At 47.3% G+C, this 16,777-nt stretch overlaps 1 protein-coding gene across 1 annotated transcript in view; it reads right to left on the bottom strand.

The window, feature by feature from the left end:
* Positions 1 to 16,777, bottom strand: part of TRPM8 (transient receptor potential cation channel subfamily M member 8) — a 128,152-nt gene that overhangs the window by 15,043 nt on the left and 96,332 nt on the right. Inside the window, exons 20-22 of the mRNA XM_073304777.2 lie at positions 15,203 to 15,374; positions 9,105 to 9,282; positions 1,797 to 1,987 (exon numbers count right to left, since the gene is read on the bottom strand). Of these exons, the coding sequence (XP_073160878.1) occupies positions 1,797 to 1,987; positions 9,105 to 9,282; positions 15,203 to 15,374 (541 nt within the window). The remainder of the gene's footprint in view (positions 1 to 1,796; positions 1,988 to 9,104; positions 9,283 to 15,202; positions 15,375 to 16,777) is intronic.

Here is a 16,777-nt window from a genome sequence, read left to right as displayed (position 1 = left end):
GGATGGATCACTTGATGATTACCTGTGCTATTCATTCCCTCTGGGGCACCTGGCACTGGCCACTGTCGGAAGACAGAATACTGGGCTAGATGGACCTTTGGTCTGACCCAGTATGGCTGTTCTTATGTAAGTGTCCAAATCAACAAGTCAGGGGAAGGGAGAGGGGGAAGGGGAAGAAAACTATGAAAAGGTAAGTACTGATTGGAAAAAAAGGGGAAGTGATCTTGTATTTAAATCTTGTTGAAGACTTTAGTGTGAGAGCTGCTGGCTCAGACTCAATTCACTCCCAAGCCTCATCCGAGACTGTGCAGGAGCGCACCACTGCCAGTTCTGATGTTGACAGGAAATGGATTAAGATGATTTACTCCTTTCACATACAGGCCAGGCTGCCCAGCCATCAAATAATGATTTTCAGCCACTGCCGGCCTTGGCTAGAACTGAACCAGTGCCCTAATGGAGAAAGTCTCTGAAATCTATTAAGCACCATATGCACCTTAAAGGTGCAAATTTCATTATTTTAAAAGTTCTTTACAAATATCAACTAATTATACCTCAATACCTCCAGGATAAATAATGTACAGGGATCATGCAGCCCACCACTGAACTGCTTTAGCCTTTGGGGTGGAATGCAGGAGCTGCTTACCTCAGCAAAAATCTGAGCAATTTAGAGCAGAAAATGAAAAAACTTACACTATGTCCAATTGCAAATTTAAAAGGCAGTTGTAGGTAGGTAGAAGTATGGTGTTAGCCCCAAGTTCCTGGACAAGTTTTAACTTAGATTTTAAGCACAGTGGGAAGTTTATTCATCACAAGAAATCAGGGACTCCATTTTACATCTACTCTAAAACATGGTACCTTCAGCAGTACACAGTGACAACCTACTGAATTACCACAGTTACTTCCTACATCATTTAGTTTCCCCTGGAAGGTCTCCCATCTAAATACCAACCCCATCCAGTTGTTGCTTACCTTGGGAGATCCAACAGGATCACAGCACACAGTAGTGTGGTTGCAGGCTATTTACCACAGCACTGGCTCCATTAGGAGAGTGAAGAATGTGGGAGATATATGTAATGTTTTTATGAATCTTGTGTGTTTGAGCACTGCAGTATGGCTGGCTCTGTGGAACACTAAGGGTAATGCCAGCTGCAACTCTCAGCACACACCCCAGTAATCGGGCAATGACACGTTCAATTAACACTGCTCAAATGAACAATATGACAACTCCACTACTACAAGTTTGCCTCCGTCCCACCTGGGGAGATGCATAAACCAGACTCACCAGGTTCAGGTGTTCCAGAACAAAGAAAGGGACTTTGAAATAGGTAAGAGACTGCCTATCGATTCAGGATGGAGACAGACTGGGGCTGACTAAGTGAGAGGGTGCTGACTGCCTGGGACAAGATACATTTGCAAGGTAAGGTTTATGTTGGAGGACATAAGTATAGGCCTTTTGTTGTTTTGACCGTCTTCCTCTGTTTGTTGTGTTCCGATGAATAAATACATACTTTGTATTGAACAAAGTGTTCTGCCATTGGACTTTCACACTGACTCCGGGCTCCTGGAAAGAAATCCAGGGCCACCTGGGCCAGAAAAACTCAGTGGGACCTGCTGAGGACACTAGTGGTCAACAGGGGTGCTGTAACCTGGTGACCCATTCTAGGAGTGGGATTCTACCCTGAGAGAAGTACAAGCACTGGGAAGGGGTACCTACAAAGGGAATGAGTGCGGGGACAAAGGAACAGCTCATCCTGGAACCCTAACAAGGGGTAGAAACAACACACAATGCTACTTACAACAGATGGATGGCTCTTTGCATTCCTTTTTACAGCAGCATTTAAAGCATTTCTTCATCACCATGTAGATGTAGGCAAAGATGACGAAAGGAAATGGAATAGTCAAACGGCTGCCATACTCCTGAACCAAGAAATAGCGCTGGAACTTCCACACCTGGTCGTTGTTTTCTTGTACTGATCCAACCGTGTAACTAAGGGGAAGATTAAAAGATAAACTTCTGTTTGTCTAAGAGTACCACTAGTAATTTATTATCCAGTGAAGATTTTCATTAGATCCAAATAACAGAAATTTTCCTATTAGCAAGGGTGGGGAATTGGTGTTGCATAGTTTCAGTCACATGAACATCCTGGATTTAAAAGTTGGACTCTGATTTGGACAGACTGAAAAACGAAGAAAGAAGTGGAGCAGAGGAAAGTGAAAATACAAACTGATTGTGAAAAAAGGCACCCTGAGTAAAGACTAATGAAAGATTAAATGTTGTATGGAGCTCTACCTACCTCATAGAATCATAGAAGATTAGGGTCGAAAGAGACCTCAGGAGGTCACCTAGTCCAATCCTCTGCTCAAAGCTAAATCAACTAACTAAATCATCCCAGCCAGGGCTTTGTCAGTCTGGCTTTAGGGGATGTTCTTCTAGCTTTGCCATACAACACAGGCTGCCCTAGAGCTAGACAATGTGTTGCATGAATAATATATGCCAACTCTTACAATTTTGTGCAAAACTAGAAAACAGGCTGTTTGCAAAGCCTGCAACTCCTCCAAGTTTATTATTAGGAGTAGTATTATAGGAGCCCAAGTCATGGACCAGAACTAGGTGTTGCACAAACAAAACAAAACGATGGTACCTGCCCCAAACCTTTCCTTGCTATTATTAAAGGACAAATGAGATATTTCAAAATGTCTCTTTCAAGAGCTCTTAATAGGATCTTCAGAAGGTTAAGATACACTTGAACATTTCTATAATCTAGTGTGAAATACCCTTCAGTTTCCAGTTCTCTATAAAAATTAATTAAATCCTTAATTTTGCAGACAAAATGTTTATATTACTTGAAAAGAGGAAACCAATATTGATACATTTTGACTGAGTTGTAGCTCTTATATGGTATGCCAGATGGTGGTTGGCATCTCCATGGTATTTACTTATATTTTAATATCAATTTTAAAGACAGACAGGATACGATCTACATTATTCTTGCTCTATTGCTGCAGAACCAGAGTCCGCCAGCAGCATTATTACAAACTGACAGATGATCAGAGAAGATGGGGACCCTGGGAGAAGGAATCATAGATGGAAATATGCTTTGTTTGGTTTTTCAGCAGGTAATCACATCACAGAGAGGCTGCTATTTGCCCGACACACCTGAACTCAAAGTACAACACAACCCACTCCTCTCACCTGGCTCAGTCTCCCCTTCAGAATACTAGCATTTAGATTTGCTCCCTACAGCCTACTCTAAACTAGGGAAGCTTAGAAAGGTCAGCTGGTACAGCTGTAACAGCAAAGTGGGGACACAGCTCCCACAGGCAAATTGTACCTATACCTAAATTGTACCTATAGTTTGCCAAATGAAAGCTATTCCAGCAAAAGTAATTTTTAGCTGGTACAACTGCATTTATACTAGGGCTTTTATTGGTATAAACATGCTGTAAAAAATAAAATCATACTCCTAAGTGACCTTGCTACAGCTGCAAAAGTTTTTGGTCCAGACTCAGTCCCATTCTGATTTGATTGTAAAGTGAAAGCAAACAAATCCAGTCAGTCACACACACACATTACATTAATAGGTGTGACTACGCTCTGCTTGTGGGTTCCTCAACATGTTTTACATACATAGGTCTACACCCAGACTGCTCCAGGAGCCCCAGTTGGCCACAATACAGACCATAAGCCAGCAGCCAGAACCACACTTCCCACCAACCAGAGTCCTCCCTGGCCTCCACAGACCGTGCGGACAAACAGGCTTTGCAACATGAATTGAGGATCGACAAGCTAGGACAAATGTCAGACCAGGTTTCACACAGACTTTTATTTTCTGACTAGCTCCAGTCCATTCTGATTTTACCAAATCAGTTCATCTGTTACTAAAATAGTAGATCTTTTTAACTCTGTTTATCTGAAAGACCCACTACCCTAAGGATTTGTGATAAGGTGAAAAATGACTGATAGCACATTTCAGATGTCAGACTTACCTGCCGGGTCAGTCTAGCCTCCTCAATGCTAAACACATGGGAAACTCCCATCTAAAATAAAAAGCCATTAATATCTCCCTAGAGGAAGTCTCTTGAGTTCTTCCATTCATCCACAGATGATACAGCATGGTGCTTGTGCTATTTATCAGATTGATAAATAGCAGGAACATTAAGGCACTAATGCACTGAATATTTGCTACAAATCATGCACCAAAGCAGCAATTCTGGTTATTATTGAGTCATAAAGAGAACGTATTAAATAAGAACTTATCCGGTGTATTGTACGAACTGCAAGATCAACTGATGGAAAGCGCCAGCTCATGGTTAATAAAATGTTGATCTAGATTTCTAGCCCCTCCTAAGCTGCAGGGCTTGAGTCCAGCACAGAGAGATGGAGAGGAGCTACAATTGTTGGATCCAAATCTGAGTTGGGATTCAGAACCCCACACAAAGGTGGGGGACTCTCTCTAGTTTTGGAAGTTTAACTCCGCTGAGGTCAAATATTTTAATTGTGGGAAGGGACTAAAGGCAAACTTTTTCAACAGCACCTTAGGAGCTTACATACCTATAGCACTCAAATGCCCAAAGTCGCTTTTGAAAGTGGTAACAGGGTGCAAATTCCAGCAACCAGCAGCAATAATCTTGGATGATTAATGTTCTAGGGTCCAGTTTTCAAAAGCACCTCCCTGATATAGAAGCCCAACTTTTCCCAGGTATGGAGAGTCATTTAAAGTTGTTAATGCAGTAAGGCAAGTTAATCATCCACAATTACTGCATCTAGCTCCTGGAACAGACACTCAGTACCCACCCCACAGCTAACTTCCATTTATCGCTTCAGGCTCTGTTTGTAAGCAGCTGGCTTGTGCATGTCTATATTCATTTCCCTCTGCAGCCAGGTAACCCCATGGCTTGAGCACTGGAACTGGATTTATTCCAACCGGTTATTCCAGGGTCAGCGTTCACCTCCAAAATGGGAGTAAGAGAAACCTCTACCTGATGGGCACAGTCTGAAATCATTTGGCACGTTTTGGAGTCAGTTCTGCCAGACATAGGGAGGCCTGTGGGAAAGTTGGTTAGTGCCATGTTTTAAGTCATTCTCATTCAGTAACTACTGCATTTTAAGCATAATGAAGGGCCAGTTGGGTGTTTAGGAAGTGGCTTTAACCTTATTCTTGCCAGAGAATCAGTGAGGCCCTTTACCTCCATCAGAAGGAGATGTAAAGGAGTCTGAGGGTTCAGAGGCTGCAGAAAGACACCTGACCAGCCTTTGCATATTTTCCAGACATCCCGTATCGATTTTACAGACATTGCAATGGCCACTGCGTCCCATCAGAAAAATACAAGGAGCTATAAAACCAAGAGGTGAATTAACTTCATTTACAATGTGAAAGAAAATTTGTAAAAGGAGTGTCAGGGAATGTGGTAGCAACAGGAAACTGAGTGCCTGCTGGGAAAAAGTTAAATCATTGGATGGGAGGACGCCACCAATGCGGAAAGATTACCTGGCAAAGAGCAAAAATTGATGATCGAAAGAACTGGGCTTGAACAAACAACATTAAGGCATGGCAGCTCCCAGAGTGCATGGAAGGGATAAGCCTGAAGGAGCTGATGGCACACTGTTCAGCCCTGAATGTGAAACCTGTGAGCTGAAAGCATTGTTCTTCCAAGTGAACCACAGGGTTGTGTGATGAATGCCCCAAGTGGCAAGGAGAAGAGAAGCTTTGCGCACACACATTGTGACTATAACATGATTGCTCTTTAACTCCTCTAAAAGTTGCCCTCTCCTATACCACTGTAATACCCAGGGGTGCTGAAAACTAAGACATCGCAGCCAGCATCCAACCCTGCTGGACAATGAACAGCCAGCCTATGCAGGGATGAGGAAGAGGGTGTGACGGTGGATCCACGGGCATGTGACTATGGCATAGTTTGCCAAGACTCTTTTATTTTAAAGCTAAAGTACCAGTTGATTTTGACTTGTTAGTAATCTTTGCACCAGATGCAAGAAATAATCCATTGACTTTGAAGTGTCAAATTGCAGAACTTCTGGTCACAAGATGTGAACTTTCTATCAATATCAATTAAGTCCGACTTTGTCATGCTATCCAATATGGATGTGCAAATCCCCTTAAAGTCACTGGCACATACTTCTCTCAGGGGAGTCTGTGGGCCTTCTGATGTATACTTAGAGGCTTTCAATTTCAAATGAAAAACGTTTGTGAGCAGTGATATTGAACAGCAACAAATGTGCATGTTCTTTTGGAAAGGAAAGGGCCTCCCTGATAGATATTGACTTATGCTGCATGTGTGTGTCTGAGCATGAGAAGCAGTAAGAACTTCCTCAGACCCCTCTCCAGCCCTTGAGTTTGGATGCACTTGGGTAACAGTTTGGTGCTGTTATAGCACAGTACCAATTACAAACCCACCTCCAGGAGCAAATAGAGGAACAGGGAAGGAATTGCGAATATAGTTCTTTTCCCTGGGAAGCTCTTAGGATAAAGCAGCCACAAGTCGTCCCCTTACAATGGGCTGTGTCATTTGGACACACACTAGACCAAAGGATGGTTAGCTACTCCATGAAATGCCAATTGTGCCGAAAGCTGTACCTCATCAGGGTCCAGTTCGTAACTCTTGTCTTGAATTGCTGCAGGTAGAGGATGCTGCTGAAGACTATGGTTGATGTATTTTGCTTATGGTCATGGCTTCTACTATCTTTAGATGTCTGTGCCTTCTAATTTATTTTATTGCCCTTGTCCATGTAGCTGCAGTGTATGGTGTGGTAATAGATGCTAGGTGGTTTTCTAGTTTGTAATTTTGGAGCAATATAAATAAATATGAAGGAACTGAAATGACAAGCACACACGTAAACAGAACCTAGCTCCTGCATGTGGCCAATTCTACCCCTCCCCCACCATTCTCCACTTATCGTAACCCACTGCCTGGGAAAGAGATTCTGGATTCTACTCCAACCGCTGCTACCTCCCCCATGGCCCCCAGTCGCAAGGAATGGGGGGATACTTAACTCCCCCATCTCCTGAGCAGCCATGTTGGGACTCAGGAGAATCTTAGCCCTTAGTTTGGACTGAATCATTTATTTGAATGAGTGGACATTTGGGGGAAGTTTGACAACTCTCCTACAGATCTGAGTATTGTATGTTTAGTCCCCACCGAGTGTTATCTCGGACCATAAGCGTGTGTTAAATTCAACCCATGGAGCCCGCTATCCATTATGGGGCAGTCTGGGCATGTCAGCATTTAAAGGGTTATTAGGACAGTAATTACACAGGTGTAGAATGTTACACAAATACCAGATTATCATCCACAAAGAGGATAATTTAACAGTCCTGAAACAGACAGAATCAAAACCTCTCAGCAGATCCCTTTGTTAATTCAGACCTGATCCAGCATCTGCTCTCCTACTCCCAAACTCTCCCTGAGCTCTACAGACATGCCGTAAAGGAAGGCACTGCAGGGCTGGATCCCAAGCTTGTAATAAACTATCAGGGGTAGCTGAAGAGTAAGGACAGTCTGTACTTAAGGCACTGAACTGGGAGTCAGCCTTGGTTCTTCTGCCACGGACGCCCTGGGGGACCTTTAGGACAGTCACGTGGTCTCTTTGTCGGTTTCCCCATTCATAAAAGGGGACAATAATACTCTCCTCCTCCCATCCTGACTTGCTAATTAGACTTAAGCTCTGTGGGATAGGGACTGTCATAGTATAGTGTGCACAGCCCCCAGTATAATGGGGCCCTGGTTTTGGTTTCGGGCTCCAGGCACTACTGGAATGTAATAATTATTTAACAGAGAGTTGGTCGATCTACAGCACCATGTTTAGCGCTTTTGATTGAAAAGCATCATGGGCCCGAGCGCTCAAATTAATCAAGGAGTGGCAGACTGAACTCCATATCCCCCCTCCTAAAATACAGTGACAACATCCCTTTAAAATGCTTTCATTCTCTGTACTAGGGCTAAACCCTCCACCCTCCACCCTAAAGGCTAAACTTTCTCAACAATGCAGGACAGTAAGCCGCCCCAGCCCCAACGCAATCAGTGACGACCTACCCAGATCTAGGGTCTATGTCCAGTGCAGAGCGCAGCCCCTGCTTTTCCCACCCCAGCTGCAAACACATGGATAAGGAAAGGGTGGAGAGGAAAGCGGGAGGGGCCACAGCATTGGGTAAACCCTCCTGTATTCCGCTGTCAGTGGAAATAGGCTGACATGAAGGAGTGAGAAAGCTGCAGTGAGTAACATGCCCAGAGGAACGAGTTCCTTCCCAGGGCTCCTCCCAGGACAGCATAGCTACACAATGCTCCTCGTACAGGGCTGAATGTAAACTTGCCATTCTGTCCTCAGTTCCCTACAATCAGGAAAAGAACCAAGCTGTCTCCCGAAAGAGGAGCACCAGACATGTGCAGGTCAGTTTGTAAAGATCTGCTCCTCCGGGAGGAGAGGTGCCACAGAAATATGAGTTCTAAGTACAAAGAGATGGTCAGTGTATCTAGTAAACCTGAATCTGTGGCTCCTGCAAATGCTGCCTGCACATCATGCTGCCCCTCTGCTGACTTCCCTCATGAGCCAGCAAGTGACTTAAGTCATCAAGAACATTGCTCTTCATTCCCTTGAAACAGCAGGGTTCTTATCAGCTCCATGTCCTACCAGCTCACAGAAAGAGAGGGACTCCTGTGCATGTCATGTCACACCATTGCACATGCTTCTCATTCACATGTGCACTTGCACCACATCTAGTGCTTTAGATTTATTGATGGCGAGTCACCTGAAGGAGCTGGGATTTCAGCAGAGCTGCCATTTTTATTTTGGCAAGGTTGGGAGGTTCTTTCCAGTAACAAGGCAGATATTTAACTTATGAGTGAGGCTTTCTTTTAGGCTGGAAAACCTTGGAGCTGTCCCTCTAAACAGCACACTCACACACCCTGGTCTCTGACCTTCTTCGGTGAGTGTTAAACCTGTGGAGTCTAACACAGGGCTTTCTCCAGCGTTTCCACTCCTTAGTAGACTTTCTAAGAGGGAAGTTCCCTCATGAACCCATTTCCCCCCTGTCTGGCCATTCTGCAGACTGCGAGGGCCACCATCAGAGAACCGCTCATCTAATACGTACCCAAACATGGCAACCAGCAGGTTAACCAGGAGGATGTTGGTGGAGAGCATGTAGATGCACACCAGGGGAATGGTGATCCACTCCGGGAAGCGGGGATGGTTGTTAGCATCCAGTTCTACACACAAAGGTTTAGACTCATTCCCAGAGAAGGTGCAGCGATCAAAATTGTATGTGGTACCTAGAGCAAGAGGAGGAGAGAGTGAGACTGTGGGGGCTGTGGAAAGGAAGCCTTTCGGTCTCTGGTGTGTCTGTAACATCGGGGATTTACCCCAAGACCACCCACTGATGCTACCATTTAGTGTAAACGGATGAAATGCAATTTGCCTGGGAGGGGACTACCGCTGCTTGAAACCAGTGTTAGTGCCATCAGCAGCAGCTCTGCCTGTCTGCACTAGGCACTTACAGCAGTGCTCTGGGCTGCAGTCATTGCTGGTCGGATGTCAGTGCAGCTGCACTAGGGCGGTCACTGCAATGCACAGGGGAGGGCAGACTGTGGCCCTGCGGTTTACATGGAGATGGCGGTTGCAAAGGGCAGCTTGTGAACTAGAGAAATGAATGTGGCAATGATATTCCATTATCACCAAACACATCAGACACATATGTACGAGAGAAAGAGTGCGCCAAAAAGATCTGGCATTAGCCATTTAACGTTAGACAAGTCAGAGAAAGACTGTAACCACCAACGCTCTGATACTGGAATGGATTGCATGGGATGAAGTCTCATGTGAAAACCCACCTTCCTGCTGTTTGGAAGGAAGGCGTCAGGAAAGTTGGAGCAGGAGCCTGTTAGGGGGTTTGATTGGAGTGAGTATGCCTGGACGGAAGGGCAGTAGGAACCGGAGGGGCATGCTGGAGCTGGGCCGGGTCTGGCGAAGTGCTGGGTGCCAGATGGAAGGGGAGTGAGGTCTCATGTAAGAGGGCCCAATTTTCAGAGGGCTGATGAACCACATCCCTTTAAGGTCTCCAATCACACCCCCACTGTCATCCGATGCCTTGGCCCCAGTCACTAATATTCTATCCTGCTTTAACACTGGCTTGGCCCTGGTCTACACTTGGACTTTAGGTCGAATTTAGCAGCGTTAAATTGATTTAAACCTGCACCCGTCCACACAATGAAGCCCTTAATTTTGACTTAAAGGGCTCTTAAAATCGATTTCCTTACTCCACCCCTGACAAGTGGATTAGCGCTTAAATCGACGTTGCTGGCTCGAATTTGGGGTACTGTGGACACAATTTGATGGTATTGGCCTCCGGGAGCTATCCCAGAGTGCTCCATTCTGACCGCTCTGGACAGCACTCTCAACTCAGATGCACTGGCCAGATAGACAGGAAAAGAACCGCGAATCTCATTTCCTGTTTGGCCAGCGTGGCAAGCTGCAGGTGACCATGCAGAGCTCATCAGCACAGGTGACCATGATGGAGTCCCAGAATCGCAAAAGAGCTCCAGCATGGACCGAACGGGAGGTACGGGATCTGATCGCTGTATGGGGAGAGGAATCCGTGCTATCAGAACTACGTTCCAGTTTTCGAAATGCCAAAACCTTTGTCAAAATCTCCCAGGGCATGAAGGACAGAGGCCATAACAGGGACCCGAAGCAGTGCCGCGTGAAACTGAAGGAGCTGAGGCAAGCCTACCAGAAAACCAGAGAGGCGAACAGCCGCTCTGGGTCAGAGCCCCAAACATGCCGCTTCTATGATGAGCTGCATGCCATTTTAGGGGGTTCAGCCACCACTACCCCAGCCATGTGGTTTGACTCCTTCAATGGAGATGGAGGCAATATGGAAGTAGGTTTTGGGGACGAAGAAGATGATGAGGAGGAGGAGGTTGTAGATAGCTCACAGCAAGCAAGCGGAGAAACCGGTTTTCCCGACAGCCAGGAACTGTTTCTCACCCTAGACCTGGAGCCAGTACCCCCCGAACCCACCCAAGGCTGCCTCCTGGACCCAGCAGGCGGAGAAGGGACCTCTGGTGAGTGTACCTTTTAAAATGCTATACATGGTTTAAAAGCAAGCATGTGAAAGGATTACTTTGCCCTGGCATTTGTGGTTCTCCTAGATGTAGTCCTAAAGCCTTTGCAAAAGGTTTCTGGGGAGGGCAGCCTTATTTTGTCCTTCATGGTAGGACACTTTACCACTCCAGGCCAGTAACACGTACTCGGGAATCACTGTAGAACAAAGCATTGCAGTGTATGTTTGCTGGCATTCAACCAAAATCCGTTCTTTATCTCTCTGTGTTATCCTCAGGAGAGTGAGATATAATTCATGGTCACCTGGTTGAAATAGAGTGCTTTTCTTCAGGGGACACTCAGAGGAGCCCATTCCTGCTGGGCTGTTTGCCTGTGGCTAAACAGAAATGTTCCCCGCTGTTAGCCACAGGGAGGGGGGAAGGTTGAGGGGGTAGTCACGCGGTGGGAGGAGGCAAAATGCGACCTTGTAACGAAAGCACATGTGCTATGTATGTAATGTTAACAGCAAGGTTTACCCTGAAAGAGTGTAGCCACTGTTTTATAAAATGTGTCTTTTTAAATACCGCTGTCCCTTTTTTTTTCTCCACCAGCTGCATGTGTTTCAATGATCACAGGATCTTCTCCTTCCCAGAGGCTAGTGAAGCTTAGAAAGAAAAAAAAATGCACTCGCGATGAAATGTTCTCCGAGCGCATGCTGTCCTCCCACACAGACAGAGCACAGACGAATGCGTGGAGGCAAATAATGTCAGAGTGCAGGAAAGCACAAAATGACCGGGAGGAGAGGTGGTGGGCTGAAGAGAGTAAGTGGCAGGCTGAAGACAGGGCTGAAGCTCAAATGTGGCGGCAGCGTGATGAGAGGAGGCAGGATTCAATGCTGAGGCTGCTGCAGGACCAAACCAGTATGCTCCAGTGTATGGTTGAGCTGCAGCAAAGGCAGCTGGAGCACAGACTGCCACTGCTGCCCCTCTGTAACCAACCGCCCTCCTCCCCAAGTTCCATAGCCTCCACACCCAGACGCCCAAGAACGCGGTGGGGGGGCCTCCGGCCAACCAGCCACTCCACCACAGAGGATTGCCCAAAGAAAAGAAGGCTGTCATTCAATAAATTTTAAAGTTGTAAACTTTTAAAGTGCTGTGCTTAAAGTGCTGTGTGGCATTTTCCTTCCCTCCTCCACCACCCCTCCTGGGATACCTTGGTAGTCGTCTCCCTATTTGTGTGATGAATGAATAACGAATGCATGACTGTGAAGCAGCAATGACTTTATTGCCTCTGCAAGCAATGATTAAAGGGAGGAGGGGAGGGTGGTTAGCTTACAGGGAAGTAGAGTGAACCAAGGGGTGGGGGGTTTCATCAAGGAGAAACAAACAGAACTTTCACACCGTAGCCTGGCCAGTCATGAAACTGGTTTTCAAAGCTTCTCTGATGCGTACTGCACCCTCCTGTGCTCTTCTAACCGCCCTGGTGTCTGGCTGCGCGTAACCAGCAGCTAGGCGATTTGCCTCAACCTCCCACCCCGCCATAAACGTCTCCCCCTTACTCTCACAGATATTGTGGAGCACACAGCAAGCAGTAATAACAGTGGGAATATTGGTTTCGCTGAGGTCTAAGCGAGTCAGTAAACTGCGCCAGCGCGCCTTTAAACGTCCAAATGCACATTCTACCACCATTCTGCACTTGCTCAGCCTGTAGTTGAACAGCTCCTGACTACTGTCCAGGCTGCCTGTGTACGGCTTCATGAGCCATGGCATTAAGGGGTAGGCTGGGTCCCCAAGGATACATATAGGCATTTCAACATCCCCAATGGTTATTTTCTGGTCTGGGAATAAAGTCCCTTCCTGCAGCTTTTGAAACAGACCAGAGTTCCTGAAGATGCGAGCATCATGCACCTTTCCCGGCCATCCCACGTTGATGTTGGTGAAACGTCCCTTGTGATCCACCAGAGCTTGCAGCACTATCGAAAAGTACCCCTTGCGGTTTATGTACTCGCCGGCTTGGTGCTCCGGTGCCAAGATAGGGATATGGGTTCCGTCTATAGCCCCACCACAGTTAGGGAATCCCATTGCAGCAAAGCCATCCACTATGACCTGCACATTTCCCAGGGTCACTACCCTTGATATCAGCAGATCTTTGATTGCGTGGGCTACTTGCATCACAGCAGCCCCCACAGTAGATTTGCCCACTCCAAATTGATTCCCAACTGACCAGTAGCTGTCTGGCGTTGCAAGCTTCCACAGGGCTATCGCCACTCGCTTCTCAACTGTGAGGGCTGCTCTCATCTTGGTATTCATGCGCTTCAGGGCAGGGGAAAGCAAGTCACAAAGTTCCATGAAAGTGCCCCTACGCATGCAAAAGTTTCGCAGCCACTGGGAATCGTCCCAGACCTGCAACACTATGCGGTCCCACCAGTCTGTGCTTGTTTCCCGAGCCCAGAATCGGCGTTCCACAGCATGAACCTGCCCCATTAGCACCATGATGCATGCATTGTCAGGGCCCATGCTTTCAGAGAAATCTGTGTCCATGTCCTGATCACTCACGGGACCGCGCTGACGTCGCCTCCTCGCCCGGTATCGCGTTGCCATGTTCTGGTGCTGCATATACTGCTGGATAATGCGTGTGGTGGTTAATGTGCTCCTAATTGCCAAAGTGAGCTGAGCGGCCTCCATGCTTGCCTTGGTATGGCGTCCGCACAGAAAAAAGGCGCGGAACGATTGTCTGCCGTTGCTCTGACGGAGGGAGGGGCGACTGACGACACGGCTTACAGGGTTGGCTTCAGGGAGCTAAAATCAACAAAGGGTGTGCCTGTACATCAAGGAGTATTTCAGGCAGGACTGCACGGAGGGTTCCAATAAGAAATGGTGCACCTAAGTTATCGTTGTTATTGGAACAAGGAGGTTAGCCTGGCCTCTGATTGATACATGGCTAGATTTACCTCGCTGCACCTTCTCTGTGAGTGACTGCAGTGTGATCTAGACAGGGGAGGAGGCAAATGAGTACAAAACAAATCTGGTCTATTTCTTGTTCTGACCCACTCCATCTATCTTTTACATCTTTGGCTGGCAGCAGATGGTGCAGAAGGACTGCATGCCATCCACATCCCATGGCTGCTCGGCAGAAGATGGTACAGTACGACTGCTAGCCATCTTCATCTCTTGCCTGCCTGGCATAAGATGGTACAATACGACTGCTAGCAATCCTCATCTCTTGCCTGCCTGGCAGAAGATGGTACAGTACGACTGCTAGCAGTCCGTATCGCCTGCCCGCTCACCATAAGACGGTTCAATAGGTCTGCAGGACTAAAGAGAATGACCTGGTCAAGTCACTCCAAATTTAGTCCCTGTGCCCATGTCTGCCCAGGCGCTCCCAGCTGACGTGGCCAGGAGCACCTTGGACACGACGAGGACGACTACCAATCGTATTGCACCGTCTGCTGCCAGAAGGCAATGGGTTGCTGCTACTGTGCAGCAAAGCCGTACCGCGTCTGCCAGCACCCAGGAGACATAGGGTGACGGTTACCTGAGCGGGCTCCATGCTTGCCATGGTATGGCGTCTGCACAGGTAACTCAGGAAAAAAGGCGCGAAATGATTGTCTGCCCTTGCTTTCACGGGGGGAGGGAGGGAACGGGGGCCTGACGATATGTACCCAGAACCACCCGTGACAATGTTTTAGCCCCATCAGGCATTGGGATCTCAACCCAGAATTCCAATGGGCAGCGGAGACTGCGGGAACTGTGGGATAGCTACCCACAGTGCAACGCTCCGGAAGTTGACGCTTGCCTCGGTACTGTGGAAGCGCTCCGCCGAGTTAATGCACTTAATGCACTTAGAGCATTTTCTGTGGGGACACACACACTCGAATATATAAAACCGATTTCTAAAAAACCGACTTCTATAAATTCGACCTAATTTCGTAGTGTAGACATACCCTTGGATAGTCATTAAGGGTAAAATCCTGCAAGCAGCTGTCCATGGGCAGACCCGAGTCCCTGCAGAGCCCCACTCAAGTCAGTACGGCTCAGTATAGACACAGGTCCAATGCAGAATCTGGCCCTACGAGAGTTTAGGCTCCCTAGCTGAGCCAAACGAGTGCAGCCCCTCCCCTGCCCAAGGGAGGTACATACAGAAGATGGCTACCATCAATGTCATCAGGGTACTGGCCAAACATGGCCAGGTAAGGCTCGTAGATAACTGATCGGAAGATCCATTCCCAGCGGTACTCATTCTTCCTCAGGATGCCCTGCCTGGCCACACCAAAAGCCACCATCCACACACCGAAGAGGAACAAGAAGAAGAAGACATCAATCATCTAGAAAAGGAGGGTATAAAAAACAGATCAGTGCATCCTCCACATTCCTGCAGCAAGTCACACTGCAGGAGGCCAGGAGTTTGTTCCCCATGAGTTAAATAGCAGGTTGGGAATGGATGTGAAAATCTGGTCACTCAGCAATACAGTATAGCCACATTTTCAGGCGGCCTCCATCCAGTCTCAGACGTTATGCTCGATCTTAAGTGGTTATAAGATCAGGGCCTGATCCAAAGCCTATTGAGATCAATGGGAAAATCCCAATGACTTTCACGGGGTTCAGATCAGACCCCAAAATCTACACACGCAAGTTCTGTATACAGGTCCAAAATGAATAAATGACCTGATTCACAGACAAACGTAGGTCTGATGTATGCAATATTTAAAATAAGCAAAACTGGTAACCACTTCTGACAATTTGGTCCTGGGCACCTTGAAAAAGACATGGTCATTTTCTAGATGCCCACAGGTGATGGATTGCTGAATTCTTTCCCCTTGCTGTTCCTGCAGAGACTATCAACAGTGCGTATTCCAGGAAGCAACTTTCCATTTGATTCACCCACAAACGACAGGCATTCTCTTGTCTCCTCTATCCTCTCCCACCTCCTCAAAATATTACCTCTTTCCTCCAAATACTGGGAATCTGCCATTTGAGAGACTGACAGAGAAAAAGAAAAAAATCACACTAAAGAATAGCCCCTACATTGAGGAAGCAGGAACAGCATCCTCCTATCTCCTGCCGCCCCACCCCTTCCACGCTGTAGGCCAAGAGGCCGGCCTTTGTCTGCTGTCTGCCCGAGTTAAGAATCCAGATCTTTGTTTGCTCTGCCCCATGTGAGGGTCACAGCGTGCTAGACTTGTACTTGTTGTCAGCCCCAGCCAGAGGCCTGTGGGCTAAAGCCTGTTCCCTGCTCTGCCCCGCCCAAAGAACCAGAGCCTAGATTGAGTGTTTGCTGGCTGCCTTAGCCAGGGGGTTTAGGCTAAAGCCTGCTCCCTGCTCTATCCCGCCCAAAGGGAGAGAGAGTCAGACTGTGAATTACTGCCCCCTCCAGCCCGGGGGCTGCAGGTTACAGACTGCTCACCGCTTCGCCCCGCCCATGGGGGCAGTAGCACCAGATTGTTCCTACTGGTTTGCCTCTGCTAGGAGGCTTCAGAACTATAGACTTTGTATGGCTTGGGTCCACCAGCAAGGCCTGAGTCTGGGGGTTGTTGCCTGATACAGCAAGGTGGAGCGGCCTCCCTCCCCTCTTGAGAGTGAGAGACCACTACAAATCCCTTATTTAGTAAGAGCCCAGTTCTGTGATCCTTTGTCACCAATAGCAACTGGGGGGCCAGGATGACCTGACCACCACAGAAGTGGCAGAAAAATGGGAAGCCAGCAATGTAGCAATTGTTTAAAAACCTCA

The sequence above is a fragment of the Lepidochelys kempii genome, chromosome 11, assembly GCF_965140285.1.
Source record: "Lepidochelys kempii isolate rLepKem1 chromosome 11, rLepKem1.hap1, whole genome shotgun sequence".
Lineage (NCBI taxonomy): Eukaryota > Metazoa > Chordata > Testudines > Cheloniidae > Lepidochelys > Lepidochelys kempii.
Note: the sequence above shows the minus strand (reverse complement) of the source record. Positions and strands in the feature narration are given on the sequence as shown.